Source organism: Dreissena polymorpha, chromosome 2 (genome assembly GCF_020536995.1).
Source record: "Dreissena polymorpha isolate Duluth1 chromosome 2, UMN_Dpol_1.0, whole genome shotgun sequence".
In the NCBI taxonomy this organism is placed as follows: domain Eukaryota; kingdom Metazoa; phylum Mollusca; class Bivalvia; order Myida; family Dreissenidae; genus Dreissena; species Dreissena polymorpha.
In genome coordinates this window covers 1,578,255-1,602,788 of record NC_068356.1, presented here as the reverse complement: position 1 = coordinate 1,602,788, position 24,534 = coordinate 1,578,255, and the positions used below count along the sequence as shown (strand labels likewise).

Genomic DNA, 24,534 nt, shown 5'->3' with positions numbered 1-24,534 from the left:
GTAGCTAGTAGTTAAAATAAGAATGTCATTTAATATAATGCATTTTCTGTATTAAAATAAGAATGTCACTTAACAGCATGTATGTATTGGCGGATATTCCCTGCCATATACCATACCAGAAAAATACCCAAGCACGGATTTCAACCGTCACTGTTTTCAATCAATTAGGTGCACAAGCACTGAACTTGTTATAGCGATTTTTAAAGGTGTATGTCCAGCGGGTGTACCAGGAAAACAGGGCTTAATGTATTTTTTGTTCAGGTCAATAATATTTATATCAAATCTGTATGAAAAAAAATGTCTGTGATCATTAATCCGATGTTAATTTATGAAAATATTGAAGCGATCTGAAACGGAGCATTAATCCGCATATGAAAAAAAACGGGCGAATTGCATGTTAGTGTCGGAGATATGAAATTATTTCGAACGAAAGCAATACGATGTGCAATTCTACATGAGAAAGTCTCGTTGTGCTCGATTGCGCTATTGCTTTAAGTATATATTTGACCCTCATGGATCTTTGCAAATACCTAATGTTTTCTTTTGTTTAATCTAAATTAAGGTATGCATCGATATTCCCGTTGCGAATGGGGATATACTAGATTTTAAATTTGCCCCGGGGATCAGGGTCACTATATTGGTATATATAAATGTTTGCAGTTGAAACCAAGTTGTTCATTTTGAGATCATATAATGAATGTACAAATTGCTTCAGATTTTCAATGAAAATGTATGATTGAACAAATTTCTTGGCTAATCACAACTGGTATAAATAACTGCGTCAAGAAGTTCACGTCGTTCGTTCTCAGAAGACTTTTGTTGTCTAAGACACAATTTAGAAAGGCAATTAATCGTTCACACTGCTCAGTATGAACAGTGCGTAATAATATGCTACCTTATTGACAACATACTTAAATGAAAAGTCAAATTAATTGAGAAGCGTTCGAAAAGCGCATATTAAAAAATACTTATTTTGTACATAAACACCCATCGGGCCAAGTGAATGCTCTTGAATTTTGTAAGTGATTAAAGAAAACCAACACAATGAAAAAAAGGGTGCTCGGCAAAATGGAATATGCGTGAAAACAATTATTGTACGAGGTTTTGGAACGGCAAATCCGACGAACATCTTATAATGCTGGTGTGACCTCATTGAACGGTTTTTATGTAGAATACAGTCCAATGTCTTGTAAGGGTGAGTTTAGAATTTCAATTTCAATACATGACTTTTCATATTAAACGTGGCGTGAGGAGCAGCAAAATAAAGCGTTACCTCTTTCTCGACGGTTTAAAACAAAGGTTTGAACAACCGGTTTAAATTAACACCGACATGCACCGCTATCCAGGACTGTTCCTGCATCTGTTTAAAAGCCATCTTGGAAGCCATCTTGACAAAAACACAACTTTCCGGTGGTTCAACTTTGGTAAACTTTTGATATGTTATAAAGGGCATCCTACCCTATCAGAATCAGTTAAAATACATTTTGTAGCAATTTTTGGGGGGTTGGGTTTTTTTTTCATGTAATGACCCGACTATTTAGAAAAAGAACATCAGTGATACAACAAATTGAATCTGAATCAATAATACGTTGAAGTAACCAAGTTTGGCTTCTTTTCAACGAGAGTACGCATGAAGTTAACCTGAAGTTAAATGTCACACTTTTGCCGATATTGCGGCCTTCAAACACACAAAAGATGTTGAGTTCACAGTGCTGTCACCAAATTTTGGTTGATGTAATCTTCAAACTTTTATTTTTGGTATAAGTATCACATTGTGGTCGCGGGACAAATGAAGAAACAGCACTTCGAAGATGGCCTCCAGTTTGTCGTCACCTTTCTTCGCTGAAACCTCCACAGTCGGATGCAAAACTCTATAGTGACCAAACAGTCGGCGACGAACGGGTGCACGTTGCGCTGACGTTTGTCCTTCTTATTTCCGACGACGACGATGGTGATCGGCGGTACGCATTTCTACTATAGCGTCTCGCATCAAGCGGATGTACTCGAACGACCGCCGGAAGCGCGTCTCTTCGTTGACTATTAAGTCTAGCGACATAAGGACGTTTTGCTGACTTTCCGTGCTCTGCAGCTCAGTAGCTTTTTGCTTCAGCAAAGACCAGTCGGAAATCGTGGTCTTGCCGACGAACTTCGAGCCCAGGATGACGATACGCGCCTCGTTGCTCGGCGTCATCAGGGCTCGCCGCCAGATGGAGTTACAGAGGTCTCTACAATGATAAATATTAAATGGCAAATTACTTTTTGAAACTCAATTTTCTAAGGTTACACAACGGATTAAAACTGCAAGCAAAGAATGTTTTGGACTTGTTTTAATAAAACTCCCCTTCCCACGGCTCCATGCCCCCACCCCCTCCCAAAACAAAACAACAGCAAAAACATGACCTTCGTATACTGTTTGAATATACATATATACTATTTGTCTAAAATCATTTCAAACTAAACAATAACTTAAATCATTTCGGTGTGTGAGTTTCCATAAAATGTCAACAAAAATAAATGGTCTCACGTGAATGAAAGCACCAGTTTGTCAAGGCTGTCGTGTCGCTGCCCTGTAGAAGAAAATGATTATGCAATATTTGCTATTTAGGTCGTTTAATAAAAAAGCAAAAATCAATTGACATGACGCCTTATCAGTGATCGCTCCGCCCACTTAATCACGTGGCTCAGCGGGAAGAAAACCTAGACAAGCTAACACCAAAATGGCTTCTTTGCCTATAGACTGCATATAGATTAACGCGATATTCCGGATGATTTTATGAACTTGGTTAACACCATATTACACTTGTAAAGGGGTTGATGTCATTTAGTTATTCTGCAAATGCAAAAAATATACGATTAAAGAGAACATCAGCTATTTGTAACGGGTAAATCGGTACATTAAACACGCTCTCAAACGCTTGCGCGCTTACCGAAATCGAACCCGTTATTACGTGTAATGGTGATATTTGCAATAAATTAACACTTCACCGGTATTTACCCGTGTTATTAACAAAATTATTACCGAAACGTTTCCCCCTACCCGTATATTTGACACGAAATAGCGCTTTATAACTGGGAATTCGGTGAAGTTTTACGCGCTTTTTGACGCCGGGTGGGTACCTCAATCCCACATGTTATTGCGTATAAAAGTGATATTAATCATATTAAACATTGCTTATGGGACATTTATCAATCACTATAATTAAAAGCGCAAAAACAACACAGTAAGTTTGGACATTGTATGATATAAAATTTGCGTTGTACGAAATGGAATACGGTCAGGCTATTATAAATTTATAAGGCTACCAATATCAGACGCTCGCGCAGGTACCGACTTCCCCGAAGTTTTCGCATTTATTGGTTAACTAATATCAGTAATAATAACTCTTTTACAATAGCATTTATCGATACGTCTTTATTTAAATAATAACAAAATGGTTTTCACTTGTTTCTGACACACACAGAAACGCGATTTTTAACGGGGATTTCGTAAAGTTACACGAGTTGGGTACCAAATTTCTCAATTATTGTACATGCACGCGTGACATAATACATACTTAATAATGCTTAGTTATTGCTTATATGACATTTCAAGTTTGTGAAATAAATTAATGTTCTATAAAGGGGATCTCGGTAATTCTTGAAGCTTCCACTCGCTCTTGTCAAGACCGCATTGCCGCGTTGGAAATGGTATAAATTTAATTCATCTACCTTATCTTTCTGGATACCAAATGTCAGAGTTGCATTAACCCTTTTTACACTGTTTTTGCCATATTTCATTTCCGTTTTTTAATCCGAACAAAATAAACGAAACTCGTTTAAAAAATGAGATCTAGGCATTCGAGCTCCTAGTGTGGATTAAAAGCGTTTATTGGTGACACCACATGACTGCAAATGTGTAGATACCGTTAATAAGATAATATATCACATGTCACCTTCAAATAACATGTATGATGTCAATTAAGTGCATTACTATCAGAGTAATAAAACACAGCATGAATTAGGCTTCATGTTGGGTTTCAGTTCTCGTAAAGTAATGCAGATGAACATGTCTATGATACGGTTAAGCGATATGCCCGATGATTTTGGTGAACATTTTTTGCCGTATAGATGCTCTCTACGTCAACGAATTCAAGGAAGAAAATTTGCTAATGAGTCGTACATTGACTCTGTCCAAATTTTTAGGAGAAATAACGATGAAATCGACTTCAAATCCCGTATTTTCAGAAGTCAACGAAAGGGAAAGGATCCCCATACCGTGAATTTCTAGAAATAAATTCAATGTCACCAACTAATCTGTCAGGATATCCATTGTCCGAGTAACATAATCCCCATTGACACCGTTTAATCATTTTTAATCTTTTTTTTAAAAGAAGAAAACAAAAGAAACTCGTTGGAATAAAATTGAACCTAAACATGGAGCTTGTCTAGAAAATGGCGGACAGGTCGTTGCTAACGAGTGCGCCCGATTAATCGATCGCTGATTGGTGGATCAATTCTAGTGGGCGGAGCGATCATAGATAAGGCGTCATGTCAATTATAAAACCAACTACATCATTGTATGCAGATAACTTTCATATCTACGAAAAAATGTTAGATTTCCCAGAAAAAAACTGCCTCTTGTCAGATAGAGCTGCCGTCTATAAACGGCTCGAATTCGCTGTTTCTGTGTCATATTCTCATTTTCTGAGTCGAATTCGCAGTTTCGTTAAAATGTTTAAAATAGTAAATAGTAAGATAATGTTTTATTATGATAAAGTTGTTTTGTAAATGTAAAATGCAGCAAACAGTAAAACCATGTTAATGTTAAATAAAATTAAATGAAAATAGAAACTGATTATTAACATGATTATATTTTAAAACAAAGAAAAAACAGTAATCATGCTATTTACAGACATTCGTGTCACTTCAGTATATTTTATTTTTAAGTATATTTATATTGTTGCGTATGGTTTTCTTCTTTGCGTGATCACCGGATGGGAGGCACGAAGTATCCGCGAGGCGATTGGCATTGACGTTATGTGGTTGGTATTACGTGAAACCAATACATCGTCCACTGACTTCCGGTTGCTGTAATTATAATATTTTTATCGGAAGGAGGAAAAATGTAATTTATTATATTTCAAATTCAATAAGTTCGTAATGTCGATATGAGATGCGTTTTAAGTAAAATAATTGTGGACGCCATCTGTCACATTGCGACGGATATACTATTTTTTATGTGGAAAAGCACATATATTAGTTATCAGAGATTAAACGGCTTAAGAAAAAATGAAATAATCGTGAATTTAGTTATATTTTATTGAACACGTGCGTCCAACTATGTGTATTATAATTAAGAAATAATTCGTGTACGCTATAGCTTGTTGTCAAATAACCCACGGCCGTAAGTTTAGATGCGTAGGGATTAAATCACGGATGCAAAGCACGAGTGATTGGAAACCACGCATCTTAACTTCCGGCCGTGGGTTATTCGACAACAAACTATACCGTACACGAATTATTTCGTTTCTAACACGGTTTTTACTAAAGATTTATACAATGTATGTGTTTTTGTGTACTATTTTATTTGAAGTGCTCTCATAAATTCGCCCATAGTTTGTTGTCTAATGACCCACGGCCGGTAGTTATTCTTTGTTAATATGAAATTTGGCACGTGCCGTGTTAGAATTTATAAGATACAATGATATTTGTACATCTAATTTCTCGAATGTTACTGACGTAGACAACATATTTGTGGACCGTTTTTACCCCGACGTCTACGATCTTGAAACAAAATAACCGAGGGAAGCGAAAACATTGTAGAGCCGAAAAGGCGTAATCATTTAAAAGAAATGTTTAATATAAAGTGGCTTACGTTGAAAATATCCGCAACTCCTTCACGAGAAACACGGAAACGACGCCCTTTTTGAAAGTCAGTTCCAACTTACCTCACTAAAACCAGGTACGCTCCCCAATAAGCATACCCCTCTGGTGAATGTGGCCTCTAAAGCCCCCTGGTGAATGTGGCCTCTACATCCCCTGGTGAATGTGGCCTCTGCAACCTCTGTTGAATGTGGCCTCTACAGCCCCCTGGTGAATGTGGCCTCTACAGCCCCCTGGTGAATGTGGCCTCTACAGCCCCTGGTGAATGTGGGCTTTACAGCCCCCTGGTGAATGTGACCTGTACAGCCCCCTGGTGAATGTGACCTGTACAGCCCCCTGGTGAATGTGACCTGTACAGCCCCCTGGTGAATGTGGCCTCTACAGCCCCCCTGGTGAATGTGGCCTTTACAGCCCCCTGGTGAATGTGACCTGTACAGCCCCCTGGTGAATGTGGCCTCTACAGCCCCCTGGTGAATGTGGCCTCTACAGCCCCCTGGTGAATGTGGCCTCTACAGCCCCCTGGTGAAAGTGGCCTCTACAGCCCCCTGGTGAATGTGGCCTCTACAGCCCCCTGGTGAATGTGGCCTCTAAAGCCCCCTGGTGAATGTGGCCTCTACAGCCCCTGGTGAATGTGGCCTCTACAGCCCCCTGGTGAATGTGGCCTCTACAGCCCCCTGGTGAATGTGGCCTCTACAGCCCCTGGTGAATGTGGCCTCTACAGCCCCCCCCCTGGTGAATGTGGCCTCTACAGCCCCCTGGTGAATGTGGCCTCTACAGTCTTGTCTTTAATTTGACATAGAAACCTAGTTTTTAACCCAACGTGATCGAGTTTAAAACTCGTTTGCAATATCGCTGTGTCAATCTTTTGACAAAGTTTTTATTTTCAATTCTTTTCCATAGACCTTTTGTGCTTGTTTATTTGCATAAGGATGATAGTTTTTAACTGAATGCTTATAGAAAATACTAGAACACTGATAACTGTATTGGGAAAAGTGCACCAATTTAAGATGGATACATATATACTAATTCTGACAAAATAAAATCTACTTTTGATGTATTGATTCTGCGAGTTGTAATCATACATAACAGCAGCAACAACAACAATTTATGTGAGCATTAACTTATCTAGTGTCCAATACAATCGATCAACAGCTATATATATACAATTATGTTACATAAATCAACAAAACATACAAGTCCAAACAAGTCTTTGTCATTTTTACATGAAATTAAAATAAATGTACACAAATCCACCAACGTCATCTGAGTCCAAAATAAATACCGATATTTCTCAGTTTTTTATGATCTTTTTCACCAAACCCCATATCAGAAACGCTGACATTAGCAGACACTTATTTCTCTTTGGCTTGAAATGTGGCAACGTGCTCCGCCGAACCTCTTTCGGCAAAAAGCTCAGGTACGACAACGTGCTACATCGCACCTCTTTAGGAAATGAAATCAGGATATTCCGCATTGGTGAATCCGCGAAAACCGAGAAAACTCCCGTCAGGGGGACTCGATGTCAAGAGCCGGGTGAAGAAACAGCACATCGAAGGTGGCATTCTGTTTGTCGTCGCCTTTCTTCGCCGAAACCTCCACGTGCCGATGCTCCACGGTGACCAAACAGTAGGCGACGACCGGGTGCACGTTGCGCTGCGGGATGTCATTCTTATTGCCGCCGACGACGATGCTAATCGGCGGTACGCATTTCTACTATGGCGTCTCGCGTCAAGCGGATGAACTTGAACGAATAGAGGTCATCGACAGCGTGGACGAGGACGAACGCGTCGGCGCGCTGAATGTTCATTTTCATGACCACCGGAAGCGCGTCTCTTCGGTGACTATTAAGTCCAGCGACATAAGAACGTGTTGCTGACTTTCCTTCAACTGCAGCGCCGTCGCCTCTCGCTTAAGCATGAACCAGTCGGAACCAGGATGACAAGACGCGCCTTGTTCTGCTTCGTCAGGGCAGGCCACCGGATGGAGTTACAGGGGTCTCTAAAAGAACAAATAATTAAATGAAAAATTACTATATGAAACTCAATTTTCGAATGTTAAATGCTACACAACGGCTCAAAATTGCTAGCAAGTAATGTTTTGAGCCTGTTCAAACTCAACAATCATTTAATCATTTCGGTTTAAGTGTTTCCATAAAATATCAATTAAAATATATTGCCAAAGCGTCCTATCTTCAAGGATGAATGATTTTATCGTGAGCTTGCTCACACTGTAATCAAGTGATCACACGTAAAAATTTAAATAAAAATCTTTGAAGTTTGAAAAGTGTTGCGTAGGAAAAGTCTGCGATTGTAGTAGATCATAATTGATGAATTTGTCAGGAAATGAAGAGAAATAACATTATTTTAACTAATATACTCTCATGGTTTAGTATTGCAAATTGCTTAATATTGTCTAGTAGAGATCGATTGGTTATTGTCGGCTCGGGTACTACTTACGTTTATATACCCCGGGTACTTTTATGTATACTTAAATGTACCGCGGGTACGGAAAGTATACTAACACGTACACGGCCAATTTAGACTGTACCCGAGTTTTATTCCCGCAAACAAATCCGCTGTCGTAAAGCGCGCTGATGGCATTTTACATAATATGGACATAAGTTTATATGAACATAATTAATTTGAAAAAAAAGCCGACAACGACATATGTATTGTTAGAATTCCCGGGTACGTTTGAGTATATTTTCCGTGCCCGGGGTACCTTTAAGTATACTTAAGAGTACCCGGGGTACATTTAAGTAGTACCCGAGCCGACAATAACCAATCGAGCTTTAATTCCTCTCATTGTTCTTATTATAATCTCGTGAACAAATAAATGTGCGTCTTGCATTAAGTATTTCATAATCTCAATCTACAGTAGCAATAATTGTTAAGCTAGTTTTTTTTATATTTTAATTTAAATTTAATATAGCGAATATGATCAGAGTAGCACATATTATCGCTCGATTGGTCATTGTCTGCTCGGGTACTTTTTAAATGTACCCCGGGTACTCTTAAGTATATTTAAATGTACCCCGGGTACGAAAAAAATACTAGCACGTACCCGGCAAATTTATACTTTACCCGAGTTTTATTACCGCCAAAAGACCGATGTCGTAAAACGCGCTACGGAATAAGAAAAAATATTTCAACAATACCTTCTCAACATGCTTTTTTGAGTAGGAGTTTCAATAATATAGAGGCAATTGTACAGAATATTGGCATACATATGGACATAATTAATTTGAAAAAATAGCCGAAAACGACCAATTAAGCGTTAGAATTCCAGGGTACGTTTAATTATTTTTACCGTACCCGGGGTACATTTAAGTATACTTATTAGTACCCGGGTACATTTAAGAAGTAACCGAGCCGAAAATGACCAATTGAGCATTACTTACATTTAAATGTTACAGTAAGCAAACATAAAGTTTGAAAGCTTTTGTCAATAACATACAAAAAGAAGCGATATAAATAAGGAGGTAGAAAATTAGCATAAAGAAGAATTAATTGCTTATAACGAAGCCGCGAAAAAGAAAAATGTATTTGTTATTTATCCCATTTTCAACGCGACATTGACGGTATAACACCTTATGGAATATACTAACCTGTATTCAACCTTGTGGGATATACCTGTCGCGTGCACGGACTACTTTTTACTTTACCACTGAATGATTTTTCATATGAAATAAGGTCGAGAAAACTTTAGCTTCAAAATTATACGACCTTCAACCTTTAAATCTAGTCATATGACATAATTTTTCGCCATCCGTATAATGATCAGCTGATTGATGGCGTCATAAAATGACATAATTATTGCGTCATTTTCCCCCAAAATTTTTTGACGATTTATTATAAACGCGACTTATTTCACATGTACACGTACTGTATATCGACATATTTGAATTGTCAATTTATCACATTTTCCTTATTTCGTGTAATGTGCAATGTTTTTAATCCATGCATAATTATACTTTTGACATTTAAGAATGTACAACAAGCCATACAAATATCGCACAATTCATAAATAATCTGCAATATTTCATTTCCGATTTAATTCACGTTAGGCATAGAGCTGTTTTGTATAAGATGGTAAAAATAGCACCACACTGGAATTCGGAACGTCCCATTTTGTACACGGGTATTATCCACTCATTTATCTGTTGTGTAATGGAATGTTTTCCATTATTTGTGTATTTATATATTAAATTATTTTATTGTACAATAAGGGCATTAACCATAGACAAATAAAACATTGTGCAAGTTTAAACATAATTATGTTTGTATGCAGAAATCTGCAAATGCAACCGAGTTTACCAACGGCTATTATTTGATAAACTGCGCCGGTTCATTTTAACAGCAGTAATGTACAAAGAGTGCATGACGTAGCGTGTGACGAAGAAAAAAGTGTATTGAGTTCATAAATTCATTTGAATATTGGCCTAGTGATAGGACACAGGTGGAAGTAACGTACCCAGGATAGTATTTTTCATATATATATTTTTTAGGAGCCCAATATATTCAAATTAATGTATAAAATCATGTTTAATGAGAAAAAATTGACAAAGAGCCATGAAAAAAAAATCCCCACCCTCTGATATTGGAATTATAACAAGGTCATTAACTAGACTTTATTATAGACCTGTCTTCGCGGGCCGCAAACATGTCAAAAATAGCTTTAATCCAAAGCATCCCTTGATCCTACTATGGGCAATTGGACAACCTTTCAAGAAAAGTTAACTTCAAAAATATCTGTCCAGCCGTTAACTCACAGTCGGTCGAAAACCGAGCAATATTTCGAGTCCGTTTGTCAACACGAATAAATCTTCTACAGATTTTCAAACAATATTTTTTAGTTTTTGCCCCTTAATCGATAGCTCCCGTCCTATTCCTTTGAAACAACGAAGCGTGTCAAATAATGCATGCATATGCAACCACTTACCCCTAAAAACTTATTCCAATACAATCAGAATGAAAAGTAATTTCCATTTATTCACATTTATTAAAACATCGTTGTTGTTGTTGATTGCATATTTATGTGCCTGGCTCTGTCAGTGTAATTCACTGCTAAGCCGGGTTCAAGAGCGATGGCTTCTTTCGTTTTCAAGTAAATCAAATTTAGAGTTAAAACAGTTGTTGCAAAGAAAATATAACATTTTGGAATTAGTTTTTAGGGGTAAGTGGTTGCATATGCATGCATTATTTGACACGCTTCGTTGTTTCAAAGGAATAGGACGCGAGCTATCGATTAAGAGGCAAAAACTCAAAAATATTGTTTGAAAGTCTGTAGAAGATTTATTCGGGTTGAAAAACGGACTCGAAATATTGCTCGTTTTTTGACCGACTGTGAGTTAACGGCTGGACAGATATTTTTGAAGTTAACTTTTTTTGAAAGGTTGTCCAATTGCCCATAGGAGGATCAATGGATGCTTTTGATTAAAGCTACTTTTGACATTTTTGCGGCCAGCGAAGACAGGTCTATGATAAATTCTAGTTAATGACCTTGTTATGATTCCAATATCAGAGGGTCGAGATTTTTTTTTTCATGGCTCTTTGTCATTTTTTTCTCATTAAACATGATTTTATATATTTATTTGAATATATTGGGCTCCAAAAAAAAAAAAATACTATCCAGGGTACGTTACTTCCACCTGTGTGATAGGATGGCATAAGGGTCTTTATTTAACTATGCTAAAATAATTATGAAAGACCCTAGATGCAAAATCGTCAATTATTGAGTTAAATGGATTATTAGATGGATTTTACAGGATAATTAAAGGTAAGAAACTAGTTCGAACGTGTTTCGGTTTTTGTTTGTACTTTTGTCGTTCCCTGTTCTAGGGGAAATGATTTTTACATGGACGCCATTGATGCATTGGATCACAAACGGCATACCCATAACATTATATTAAAAAAAACACGTTCTGCGCGTCCTTAAATTCGTCGTCCGAAGTCGGAAAACGTATTGCCCTGTATATTAAGTCAAATAAACTGTCAGTCGCTGCAATTGTCTGTTTGCTCGTCGAAATTGTCGTCGATGGTGTACATGTATGTTGACATCGACATTTTGTCAGGAGCAATCGCCGCCCTATTGGATTTTGATCATTTTCTTTCGAAAATAAAATGAATTATAGTAAAGTAAAATCTTCTTTTCGCGGTCGTAATGTGTTAAAATTTGCATGCTGCGTAAAATTGAATCGAGGCATATGGTGATATTTTTAATCGTTTTACAGTTTGTGTGCGATTTTTTAAAAGACTATTTTGCGTACCAGAACTAATACATTTATATCACTACGCATGGTTACATTCGTTAGATTTTAAGCGCTTTAAAGAATGAATTTAAATTATTGTTAAGGTTATTAGAACTATTTATGTTAAATGCCACGTTGAAAAAAATCAAATGGGATAAATAGAATACTAGGATTAGCGTTGAATACAGAGAAGTTTATGTTGCTCGGCTCGAACACCGAAGCGCTGGCCAAGGCTCGCGCTCCCGGCGTTCTAAGCCTCGCAACATAAACTTCTCTGTATTCAACGCTAACCTAGTATTCTCTATGAAGCAAAACGCATATGAGAATAACTAACACAAGAATGACAGCTGCATTGATGTACTGGCGGATAAATCGTTCCATAAGTTAAACTCGCATTTTCCAAAATTATATTATTGATGAAAAGCGTTCATCATTACTCTTTCTTTCTTTAAAAAGAAATAAACAAATTAATTTTATTTTGATTGCCACTTTGCAAACGTGTGACAACGTTCCTTTATAGATCTATAAAGTACATGCAGTTAACAGACACTGTTGCCGATTGAAAAGTAGGTAAATATTAAAAGTTTATAAGTATATAACATTTAATGCCGATACAAAGAAAAACTTAAGTTGTTTTATCCAAATATTTGCTATATATTACTATTTTTTTTAAGAAGAAAATACGTGTATAATGAATTTTTTCATTCCAATTAAAGTAAAATGAACAAGCGTTTAATTAAAGTAAGATGAACAAGTGTTAAATATTTCCGCAATATGTTTTGAAATTCAGTTATTAATCTCATGTTTGATTTTTGTTCGTGTATTGTCTGCAACCATTGTCTGAAATAATTTGTTTATGTTCTATAACTAGTAACACTATATTTAATGTCGCTTATTTTTATTACGGAATTATTACCGATCAATTATTGTGGTTAATTAATTGAAGTGCATACTAATATATAGGGTATATGTAACTTGTTTAACGAGTCGTTACGGATGACAGTTGCCGAAGGCTGTATGATACAACGCTAAGCAATCAATGCGTATTGTTTATGACTTGTTGTTGGGGGGGGGGGGGGGGGGGCTGACGTCGGCTGTCAGCTGATCCCGTCTCGCCAACCGGAAGTTTAGTGCGACTGCTCTCGGGGCCGGCGTACTGGCATATTGTGCAGAAACCTTAATCGTTAATACTGGATAATACGTGTAAATACTTCACAAAAGGTACGCACATGGTAGCTTTAAAGGGATCTTTTCACGCTTTTTTAAATTGACAAAATTGAAAAAAGTTGTTTCAGATTCGTAAGTTTGCGTTTTAGTTATGATATTTGTGAGGAAATAGTAAGACTGAACATTTACCACGGTCTAATATAGCCATTATATGTATCTTTTGACGATTTGAAAACCTAAAAATTATAAAGCGTTGCAACGCGAAACGATTGAATAATTTGGAGAGTTCTGTTTTTGTCGTTAAATTTTGTGTACGAAGATTGCTTATATAAGGTATAAAATACGTCAAGTATGTGCACTCGGCGGAATAGCTCAGTAGGCTAAAGCGTTTTTACTTCAGGACTCTGGCAGGACTCCAGGGGTCACTGGTTCGAAACCTGCTCCGGGCAATGTTCTTTTCCTTTTTTTAATTTTATTCTTGATTTTTTACTGGAGCTTTTACGATCCAATGTTTACATTTATCAATATAAAGCATTTAATGAATAAGTTAAAAAATGCCAAAATCTGTGAAAAGGCCCCTTTAAGATAACAATTATAGTAAAAATCTTTATTATTTCATATCATTTGGTTAATTTAAAGTAAAATTACCTGCATTTCTATTTTACGTCTTATCAATTTTTATTCTTGACTCTTGTAAGAAAGTTTAAATACCTGTGCTAAATTGATTACCTATTTATACGAATTGTTCAGACGTTAAGGAATGTATGTTATTTCCGTTTCGGACCTATTTATACGTGCTTGTATTACAGACGCTAGTAGTATCACACGCCCATCATGTAGATGCAGAAACATATCTTTTAGTCAAAACTACAGTGATAATGCACACATCGAAGAATATCATTTTATAATCTTCGGGTTTTGTATAGTTATTTGATTAAATGAAATATGAAAATGAATATACGTAAAATTCTGCTAGAATTAATTGTGTTTTCCAATCGATCCTAGACTGGCCGGTTCAAGGACACGCCTATTCGGTCGGTACACAGAACGCACTTGAGGCTCGTGTTGCCATGGAGTCACGTGAAGAATTGGCGGCATCGTACAAAGGTGATATTTAATATGACGTTTATAACTTTGTTTTTCTAATCTGTCCCTTAACGGAACTTTTTTGTTTATGGATATATATAAGTAAATTTGTTTGTCTGTTGATGAACTAATAGTTTAAAAAAGAGACTTGGCGTTTTTGTCAACGATGACATGATTTTGAATTTGTATTTTTTTTTTCGTTGAAAACTTAAAAACGCTTGAAAAAGTCTCTTTAAGATCATACATTTATTTACACCAATAAATACTTGATTGCATTTAACGTATGGTATGATGGCTGATTTCTTTCACATGTTTCTGGCCCGTGGGCGCGTTAAATAGGCGATATCATGCCCTAATAACAAATACACGCGCAGATACGTAATATTTGACATTCGTAGTTCTCTAGTTAGTTCTTCGCTTGCGAAGGACTAAGGTTATGAGTGTGCATTTCAAGTCAGTCTGCTCTTAAGTACGATAGGAACGATAACCACCTTAGCTACGCTAGGAACGATAATCTGCCTGTTTATACTCTACCACTGGTACACTGCAGGCAGCAGTGTGTGTATGTAATAATATGTGTTTAACAGCTTGTGGGACGACATTGGCCAGTTTGTCATTGAAATATGTACATATTGGCTGCTTACAGGGAAAATGGGGCTTACTGCATGTCAAATAAGTTGAGTCCATGATAAGCCTGTGCACACTGATTAGCCTGTGCATACTAAATAGCCTGTGCAATGCACACAAGCTAATCAAGGAGGATACTTTCCAATTTTATGGTGATTTTCGTTTAAAGAGAGTCTCTGCTACTGGTATGACAATTAATGCATATGCATTAAGCCCTGTTTTTCCAAAATGAAGCTTAAATTATCTTTTCTATTTATGATTTGAAAAAAGCATAAAAGTGTTAATAACTTCAAAGAAACCTCGCCGACAAGGCAAATCACTTTTAAATTAAATAAACAACCAATGAGTTCTAAATTTGTACCTTGTGTCATTTTTTAGTAATTATCTTAAATGGACCTTGGCACGCTTTGTCATTAAATGCTTAATATTGATAAATGTAAACATTGGATCTTAAAAGCTAGAGCTGCAGCGAATGCAAAATTTCAATCGGATCCGAATTCAAATCCAAAGGCTCAGATATCGAATATCAGTTCGAATCCTAATTTGAAAGTAAAAATACGCAAAATAAATTATAATCTATATTGCTTTAACCAAAATTATGTTTTGAGACACCAGAACTTATATATTTCTTATGAAAAAAGTACTTAACTTTTATTATTATAAACTTTATAGCTACTCATATTTATACTACTTTAGCAGCATTAGTAGATGCAGCTGCAGTCGCAACAGCAGTAGTGGAAGCAGAAATAGCGACATCAAAAACAAAAACAAATACTAAAGTAGATAAAAAAAGGAATTACGTTGTTCGAACAAACTTTTATACCCGGGTCCAGATTAAGCAAATTTCTCAAAAATTATCAAAATCGCACATACACGAAAAAGTGTAAGCATCTTAACGACAAACATTAATAATAATGTCTCATATTAAACACATCTATGTCAGTCAGATATAATATGAACAAGCAAATTCGTTGAATTGATATCCCCCGCCATTATGCTTCTGGACACAAAAATGTTATATTTGACACAAAAAAAGCATTTTTTCAAGATACAAAGGGCCATAACTCCGTTATTAACAGATAGTGTAGAATGCCTTTTGGCGTGAATCATCCTCTTATCCATATATATATACTCATACCAAGTTTCAATTAAATCCGCCAAAGCATTTCCAGGATTTGGCTCTGGACTCAAAAAAAGCATTCTTTCAAGATACAACGGGCCATAACTCCGTTAATAACAAATGGTGGACAATGCCATTTGGTATGCATCATCCTCTTATATATATATATATATATATATATATATATATATATATATATATATATATATATATACTCATACCAAGTTTCAATGAAATCCGCCAAAGCACTTCCAAGATATGGCTCCGGACACAAAAGTGCCGGACGGACGGACGGACGGAAGGACGGACGGACAACACCAAAACAATATCCCTCCGCCTATGGCGAGGGATAATAACGCTGTATTTTAGCAAGCAATAAACGCATCACACGCAATCTGCAATAAGTATCAATAAAATACTTCGTAACGACCATCTATAAGCCAGAATTAGTATGCTGATAAAACCCGAAATGCTTCCACACCGAGGATTAAAATTGTTTAGGTGCATCGTGAATTTTCTTCTGGGCCATTTTGCACCATCGAAAACGAAAGCAGACTGTGTTGTACCATATTTCTGTCGAAAGAGTAGCGATAATCGTGACAAACTAAGCACCAGACAGAAAGAAACAATTTAACGAAAAGTATTTGAGCGAAAGAAACAATTACCGCAATGGAAAGGTTAAACTCAAATAAGATCCGGATTCAAAACCGACTTTACCAAACACGGTTAGATCTGCGAATCCTCGTTTTGTCCAGGGACCTATATTTGTTTGTATAGGTCCCTGTTTTGTCTGCGAATCTCGGATATTTCGGATATCCGTTGTAACCCTATTAAAAGCTCCAATAAAAAAAGAGATGTTTTTGTCAGAAACACAATGCCCCCTATTGCGCCGCTTTGAAATACAGTTTCAATATATTATTTGGCAGGTTTACAAATTATCTCCCTTTTAAAGTCTATTACTTCCCTTGGATTGTATTTTTTACTTTTGACCTGAAAGGATGACCTTCACCTTTCACCACTCAAAATATGCAGCTTCATGAGATACACATGCATGCTAAATATCAAGTTGCTATCTTCAATATTGCACAAGTTATGGTCAATGTTAAAGTTTTCGGACGGACGGGCGGACGGACGGACAGACGGACAGACCGACTGACAGTTCAACTGCTATATGCCACCCAACCGGGGGCATAAAAAGAATAAAATTAAAGAAACAAAAAAGTTACCCTCAACTGGGCTCAAACCACTGACCTCTGGAATAAAGATTAAGTCTATAGTTTAGACCACTCGGCCAACCGTGCTCATACAATGAGATATGTATTTCTATACTTTAAATAAGTAATCCTCGTAGCATGAAAACATATAACGACAACAACAGAACTCTCCAAATTATTAAATCAATCAATTTCGTCAATTTACCAAAACGTGAAAAGGTCCCTTTATGTCTTCAGACTTGCAAATTGAATGAATTCAGTACACTGTCAGAATTTACATCATGAATAACTTACAGGTTTAGTGATTGCCTGTTAGCCTGTGGCCAATAGATTTAAGCCCAGGAAACTCAATTTCAAAAGTTGGATACAGTTGGGCTAAAAAGCAGGGTAACTTTTCAAAACTTGAACAACTCAATCCAATTAAACATACGATACCAATTGGCGACTGTGGATTAATTAGGCCTAAGCATGATTCACTTCCGGCTCATAACAAGACATGATGCATTAAAAGTCTTTCATATCGGCAAAATTTATGCTCAATAATTTAAAGACAACGAATAAAGTATTAAATACATAAAACACAACATGTACATGATTCTAGGCTTGTTATTCTTTAGCAAGGCAACCACAATTCTAAAGATGGTTGCCAGTGCAGCAACCAATTGCGAAAAAAAAGAGACATATTGTTGTTATTTTGTCCAAGGTATCTCTATAACATAACTATGAGGATAAACAGTGCACACACACCTCGACCTGTGCTTTAAGACACACTCTTTATATATTTGAATGGGTTGTGTTCATTTCAAACTTGCGATATAAAAAGCTATAACATAATTTTGAAAACTGAGTTGCGTCTAAGATTATATATGCAATAGCCAAGAACTTCAGTACCTTCAGCGCTTTGATTTTGATGTAATTTGAAGAGCGCAAAAACGAAAACAAGCCGACATGAAGAACTACTAATTACTAAGTCAGCAGCGAAGCCAGAGTCATATTATAAGCCTTGTCAGTCTGGGGGCTCCCGGGGTATGCATTCACGGAAAATTGTGAAATCGAATTGATTATGACGTGTTTTTTCATGATCAAATGTGACTCTGTTTGTAGCCGTCTTAACTTTTTGCAGTGCCAATCACATAAACACAAAGTAAATGGCACATTAATTTATGTAAGAAAGTAATTATTTAGATTCTTGTCCCACCATCATTCATTGTCAAAAAAGCAGTTAAATGCTATACTTTGTTTTAATTAACATACGAACTTCGATGAACTCGCTGATTAATTTCGAGAAATGGCATGACGATGTGACAGAAATCAACCATACTAAAAAATTGTCTTAAAGCGGGTATATACGATCTTGTCAAATATTTATTCATTAATATAAAATGTGTAAAAAACTTATTAAACATATACTGGTCATGTACGTAATTCCGGCCACTTTTGGGACTATTTAAGAAAAATCTTTAGTGTTAGGCAACTGGTTGAAACTAAACTTCACATATATAATCCTGGGTTCAAAACTAACCTAGCATGAAAATTTAAATAGAATTAGATCAGTGAATGTTACTTAATGAACAGAAAATGATGACATGTAAACTATCCATTTTCGTAGGTTAAATGTACCTAAAAAATCGACCACTTTTCAGTTTGATCTGCAGATAAAATTACAAAGCATTATCTTTTGACAAATGTCCTCAAATTCAGAGTATTAATCAATGTTTATACTATTAAAATTTTTGACTTGAAATTTAAATAAATGCGAATTTATTATACCAGTTACTCCCCCTACCTATTTTAATAAATATAAACAATGGGAAACTGCTAATTCATTAAAAAAAATATTTCTTTTGAATGTGTTTAATAAATTTTTTCAAACATAGCTAAAAAAGTAAACACATTTTGTTTGAAAAGTTGACTTCAGTTTTGATGATTAGTAAACGCTTATATATAATATTAAAACATGTAATTTAGTAATATTCTTATAAAGGGAGGTAATTCATATATTAAAAAATATATTTAGGTTCTGATTTTTATGTTTTGAATATAATTTTTTGTACAATTAATTGGTAAAACTTTAATTTAAGTTTATTAGATAAAATAAAAATAATTTTATCAAATATATTTGTTTCTTATATGAATATAATTGTTGAAACAAATGATGACATCACTTTCCCCACGAGCCAAATATTTCCCGCTATATTTGTGACATTTTAACACAAACGTTTACAGTGATGTGGTTCTTACATTTGCAAAACATTGAGAGTAGGGATGGTTTTCATGTTGATTTTTCTAAATAAAAACAAAATATGTGCGTTAAGATCATGAAAATGATTTTACATAGGTGGCCGATTTTTTACGTACAGGCCGGAATTACGTACATGACCAGTATTTCAATATAAACTAAAATAAAAGTTAAGAAGAACATGTGTCGAAAAATGCTAAATAAGCCAGATATTTAATTCTGAAATCGAAAAAGGCTGTACAGCCGAATTCGCCAGCATGTATATCATGCATGTACGATGTGAATCTAAATTTAGTTTAACAGTTCATTTGAAATTCCTGCAGCGATATCGATTCATACGACACACGAACACTTACTAAAAAGACGAATGCATCGGTTATTGTAGGAAAATAATTACGAATTATCTTCGTCACAATCGGCTCGGGGCGCTAATTTGTATTTGCTGTATTTTATGAAATTCGTCTTAAATGTATCATTTTTCTTGCATATTGTGTGTTATTATAACATATTTGTATCAATATTTTACAATTCAGCACATATAAAATTCGTATATACCCGCTTTAAATTTAAGCATGTTAAAACTTAAAACGATGAAATTTGTTTTGAGCCTGTGCTAGTCCTATTTTTGTTACAGACTGCCCGGACATATCAGGCATATGGGGTCTGAGAGGCGACCACTCTAACGATACCGCAGGCAACGAGTTTCTGTTGAGTCCCAGCCAGACCGGACCATATATCCACATCATGTGTCCCAAGGGGTCGCACGTCATTGGTCCATCCGTTGTCACGTGCTTCAAGGATGGCACGTGGAATGACGTCACGAAACCAACATGCTCTTGTAAGAGCTGGTATAGATTTTCCGGAGAATTATTCTTATACTAGAGTAAAATATGACGAATATATAGTATTAAGATAGGAATGAACAATACAATTCTCTATAATTCTTTGTTTAATACAATCAGCTTGCTAGAATATTAAGTTCTCGAACTAATCGCGCTGAATTACAATAAGACTGGTAAAATGTGAAAGTCACGAACAAAACTCTGTTACTCTATCAATTGTTTTCTTAAACAATTTGCATTTGTGAACCAGGTTAATTCAAAGGTCATGCATACAGTGATCAATATAAGAAAAAGTTTACTTCACACTACCATAATTCTAGTACGAGGGCGACGATGTCTTAAATATATTGTGTGTCGCGTTCTGAGAAAACTGGGCATAATGCATGTGCGTAAAGTGTCGTCCAAAAATTAGCCAGTGCAGTCCGCACAGGCTAATCAGGGACGACACTTTCCGCCTAAATTGGATTTTTGCTAAGAAGAGACTTCATTTAAACGAAAATGTCATTGAGCGGAAAGTGTCGTCCCTGATTAGCGTGTGCGGACTGCACAGGCTAATCTGGGATGACACTTTACGCACATGCATTATGCCCAGTTTTCTCAGAACGCAGCTCATATAATTATACTAAATAGACGCTCTGAACTAACTTGATTCAAACTGTTGAGTCTAAGCTTCATGCTCTCCAGCCGCTCCTAGTTTTCCCGAGTTTGTCATGTTTTTAGCGCTTAAGTACTACTACTTTTTAAAGCGTCCCTACAATCCTCTTAGTGTTCATAGTATTTTATGTTCAAGCACAAAGTCAAAAATTATCATCGACGTTTTTAAAAAAGTATTTTGTAGTAGACCATGTCAAGATGTTTGGCTTGCTTGAATGTATTTCTGGCAGTGGTGTAACTTATACATGGTCCAAGATGGTGATGTTTTTTTCTCATTGCTGAAGAACCTGTAGCAGTAGTCTTTCTTCAAATATTGTATCGCAAATATAATTGTTTTTATTTTTATTTTAAGTTGGTTTGCTTGTGAAAGCTTGTTGTTGTATTAAGTTTCTAGTTTGGTGCCGCTGCCACAGTCAGGCGTGCTTCTTACCGCCGTGTTTGCCGGAAGTGCTGTCCTGCTCCTCTTGGCACTCTCAGTCATCGTCGCGCACGTGATATACCACCGGAAACGCTCCCCGGGCTCCGTGTCCTCGTGAGTTAGGATGTCGAAGCGCGCGATCATTTATACGCATTGAAGTTATCATCTTCATAATTATATTTTACCATTATAATCAAAATGATTTCAAATTTTCAACTCAATTGATGCTTGTAATATAGGGAACCGTTGCCGTAATTTTATTGTATGGACTTAAAATATTTAAGTACATTGTTAGTTGACGGTATTTTGGCGCACGGTGATTTACCAAAATGTATAAATACTTCCATTATTCTGTGGCAAAGCACCGTGTCAATATACTATCACATGATTGACGTTATGCATGCATACGTCAGCCGATGTACATTGCCTACGGTTGTTCTGTCTTTCGTCCTGTGTACTGTTTATTATGGTTTCAGGTCTGTAGAGAGGCTGTTCCGGCTGTCGGAGGATCCGCCCTTTTACGAGGACAACCCGATGTTCAGCCACCAATTAGGCGAGCCATGTTCACGATTTGCATGGACCACGTGGGACAGTTATGATGAATGCGAGGAGGAATACGTCCGATTCTTGGACTGCGGTCGCGACAATAGATCCTTGCATGATTGTGCATCTCCAGATTATAATATATCGTTCACTAGAAATTCTCAATACATTGGAACGGGGCTATGTGACATACTGCCACATGAATCTCTACTGTACAACCAGCTTTCATTTCCAAACGACGATGTACAACCCACGATATTGTCGGCGCATGCGCATGGTTACCCGGTTACCGATCACGTGATCGCGCATCTGTTGATGTATCCAAGATCGTACATTCAACATTGGAGAGACGTCGAGGAAATGTGACTACACGATCAGATGGGAAATGTTTTATGTATACATGTATAGTGTAATGTTGGATGAATGTACTGTTGAAACTGTTGAAAAACAAATAAGGCACTACACTTAAAACGGAAGATCTATGTCGTGTTCCCTTTTGTGCAAAATTTCTTTTAGTTTTACTAATCGTTTGAATGCGTCGATCAGTTTTCATGATTGTACAATACATGACGACGCTAGGTCGTAAAACGTTGATAGCTATTTTTTTGTCAGATATGGTTGATAATGCATTAATTTGATATTCGAATGGGACCTCTTTTTGTTTAATTCACGGTATTTGTCGAACTATTCGTAAGACCTCAAATGAAAAGATATTTGTTTCCAATAACCCGACTGACCCTGAACTTTCATTTGTGGTATTTCGGGTTTAGTTTTCGATCATTTATGTCCTATTCGATAATATTTAATATACAATGTACATGTCAAATCAAAAGAAAAGAAAATATGTTACAAAGCGACTTGACATCTTTCTGCCCTTTCACGATATCAATAAGAAAAAATATGTGGGTAAGAGTTAAGCAAAAACTCGACGTACTCACCGACGTACCTTATATTTGCTAAAGATGTTATTGGAAAAAGGGCTTGTTGATTTTGTTTCGTACCTAATGCAATCTTTCTAGAATGTTATTTTTATAGTAAAGTATATGCATGAGTATTCCACTGTAATTTCCATTGAGATTGTGACTAGTCTTATATATGTTTGTTGTAAGTCAGATTGTTCAAAGAAAAATATTGCCCTTTCGGCAATTTAAAAGCGAGAACCAGGCGGGTAGGCGGGCGAGTAGGCGGGCGGGTGGGCGGTCCGGCGGCGGGCTTGTGGATTTTGGGTGAGCGGGCGGTTAAGCGGGCTTGAGCTGTCGGGCGTTACAATGTCGTTAAAAAATGTGTGTAAAAGTTGTGTCATACCATGCTTTCTAAATTTTTCGACTAATCTTCATGTTTAAGCACACAACATTATTTTTCATTGGAGAGTTCTGTATCCATACACGAGTGCATGGTGCTGGTCGCCTTCAATGAAAAAATTACGTAGCTTTAAGGGACATTTTCACGTTTTGGTAAATAGACCAAATTGAAAAAAATGTTTCCGATTTGAAAATTTCCGTTGTGGTTATGATATTTGAGAGGAAACAGTAATACTGAACATTTACCATGCTCTAAAAAATCCATTATATGCACCTTTTGACGATTTTAAAACCTGAAAATATAAAGCATTACAAACGCAAAACGATTGAACAAATTGGAGAGTTCTGTTGTTATCGTATATTTTGTGACATCACGAGGATTTGTTTACAAAAAGTATAAAAAAAACACCACTCACTGTATTAGCACGAATGGCCGAGTCGTGTAAGTGCAAGACATTTGCTCCAATGTTCAGTGGTTCGAGCCCAGTTTAAGATTAATTTGTTTTCTTTCTTTAATTTTATTATCTTTTTTACTTGAGCTATTTAGTTTCAATGTTTACACGTATCAATTTAAAGCTGTCAATGACAAACTTCAATACCTGCCAAAATCTGTGAAAATGTCCCTTTTAAATTACTGCAACTAATCGAAAGAGTACACACGTGGTTGCGTTTGAAGAAAAACGGGTTATCGTATGTTTTATTAACGTTATTATATGATAAATTAAATTTAAATTTTCATTAAACTTAATATGAACTAGTGAAGCCTATTGAGTGCGCGATGAACGTTTTGCCATTTACGCTTGCGTTTGGTGCAACTTTGTTCTTTAAGCGGGTCTAATATTTAAATGTGTACAACTTCAATTTAACTGCATAAGACGGCGTAAATAGAACTATGTCTTAAAGCCTTTTTATTCTAATCAAATAACTTCACATCATTTTCATTTGTTGGCCCTTGCTAAAAATCTAATCAAAATGTTTCGCTCCGTTGCACATCATACGACCTTAAGCCAAAAATAGAATGCGTGTCACAAAAATACAACACAAAATGCAATGATTCTATATCTAAATAATTTTGCACATGTTTATTGGGTTGTACTGTGCCAAAATGAATAAGATGATTGATTGAGCTTAAAATAGAATGTGTGTCCCAGTTTGTTTTCCTGTCATTTCCTCAAGTCGAAAACACTAACTTATCTCCGACAAGCATGCAA

At 36.3% G+C, this 24,534-nt stretch overlaps 1 protein-coding gene across 1 annotated transcript; it reads left to right on the top strand.

The window, feature by feature from the left end:
• The first annotated feature begins 7,314 nt into the window (after positions 1-7,314).
• On the top strand, positions 7,315-22,717 carry LOC127865513 (uncharacterized). Its single transcript, XM_052405361.1, has 5 exons — positions 7,315-7,417; positions 14,285-14,386; positions 20,200-20,403; positions 21,449-21,593; positions 21,956-22,717. Exons 1-5 carry the CDS (start codon positions 7,315-7,317, stop codon positions 22,386-22,388), a joined length of 987 nt encoding a protein of 328 aa, XP_052261321.1. The 3' UTR covers positions 22,389-22,717.
• Positions 22,718-24,534: the final 1,817 nt, after the last annotated feature.

Bases quoted from the DNA above. Each gene is read 5' to 3' on its own strand.
- LOC127865513 (XM_052405361.1), top strand. From the start codon at position 7,315: ATGAAATCAGGATATTCCGCATTGGTGAATCCGCGAAAACCGAGAAAA. The intron at 14,387-20,199 runs GTGATATTTAAT...TTTTTGTTACAG, and splicing joins ATTGGCGGCATCGTACAAAG to ACTGCCCGGACATATCAGGC. The intron at 20,404-21,448 runs GTAAGAGCTGGT...TGTTGTATTAAG, and splicing joins CACGAAACCAACATGCTCTT to TTTCTAGTTTGGTGCCGCTG.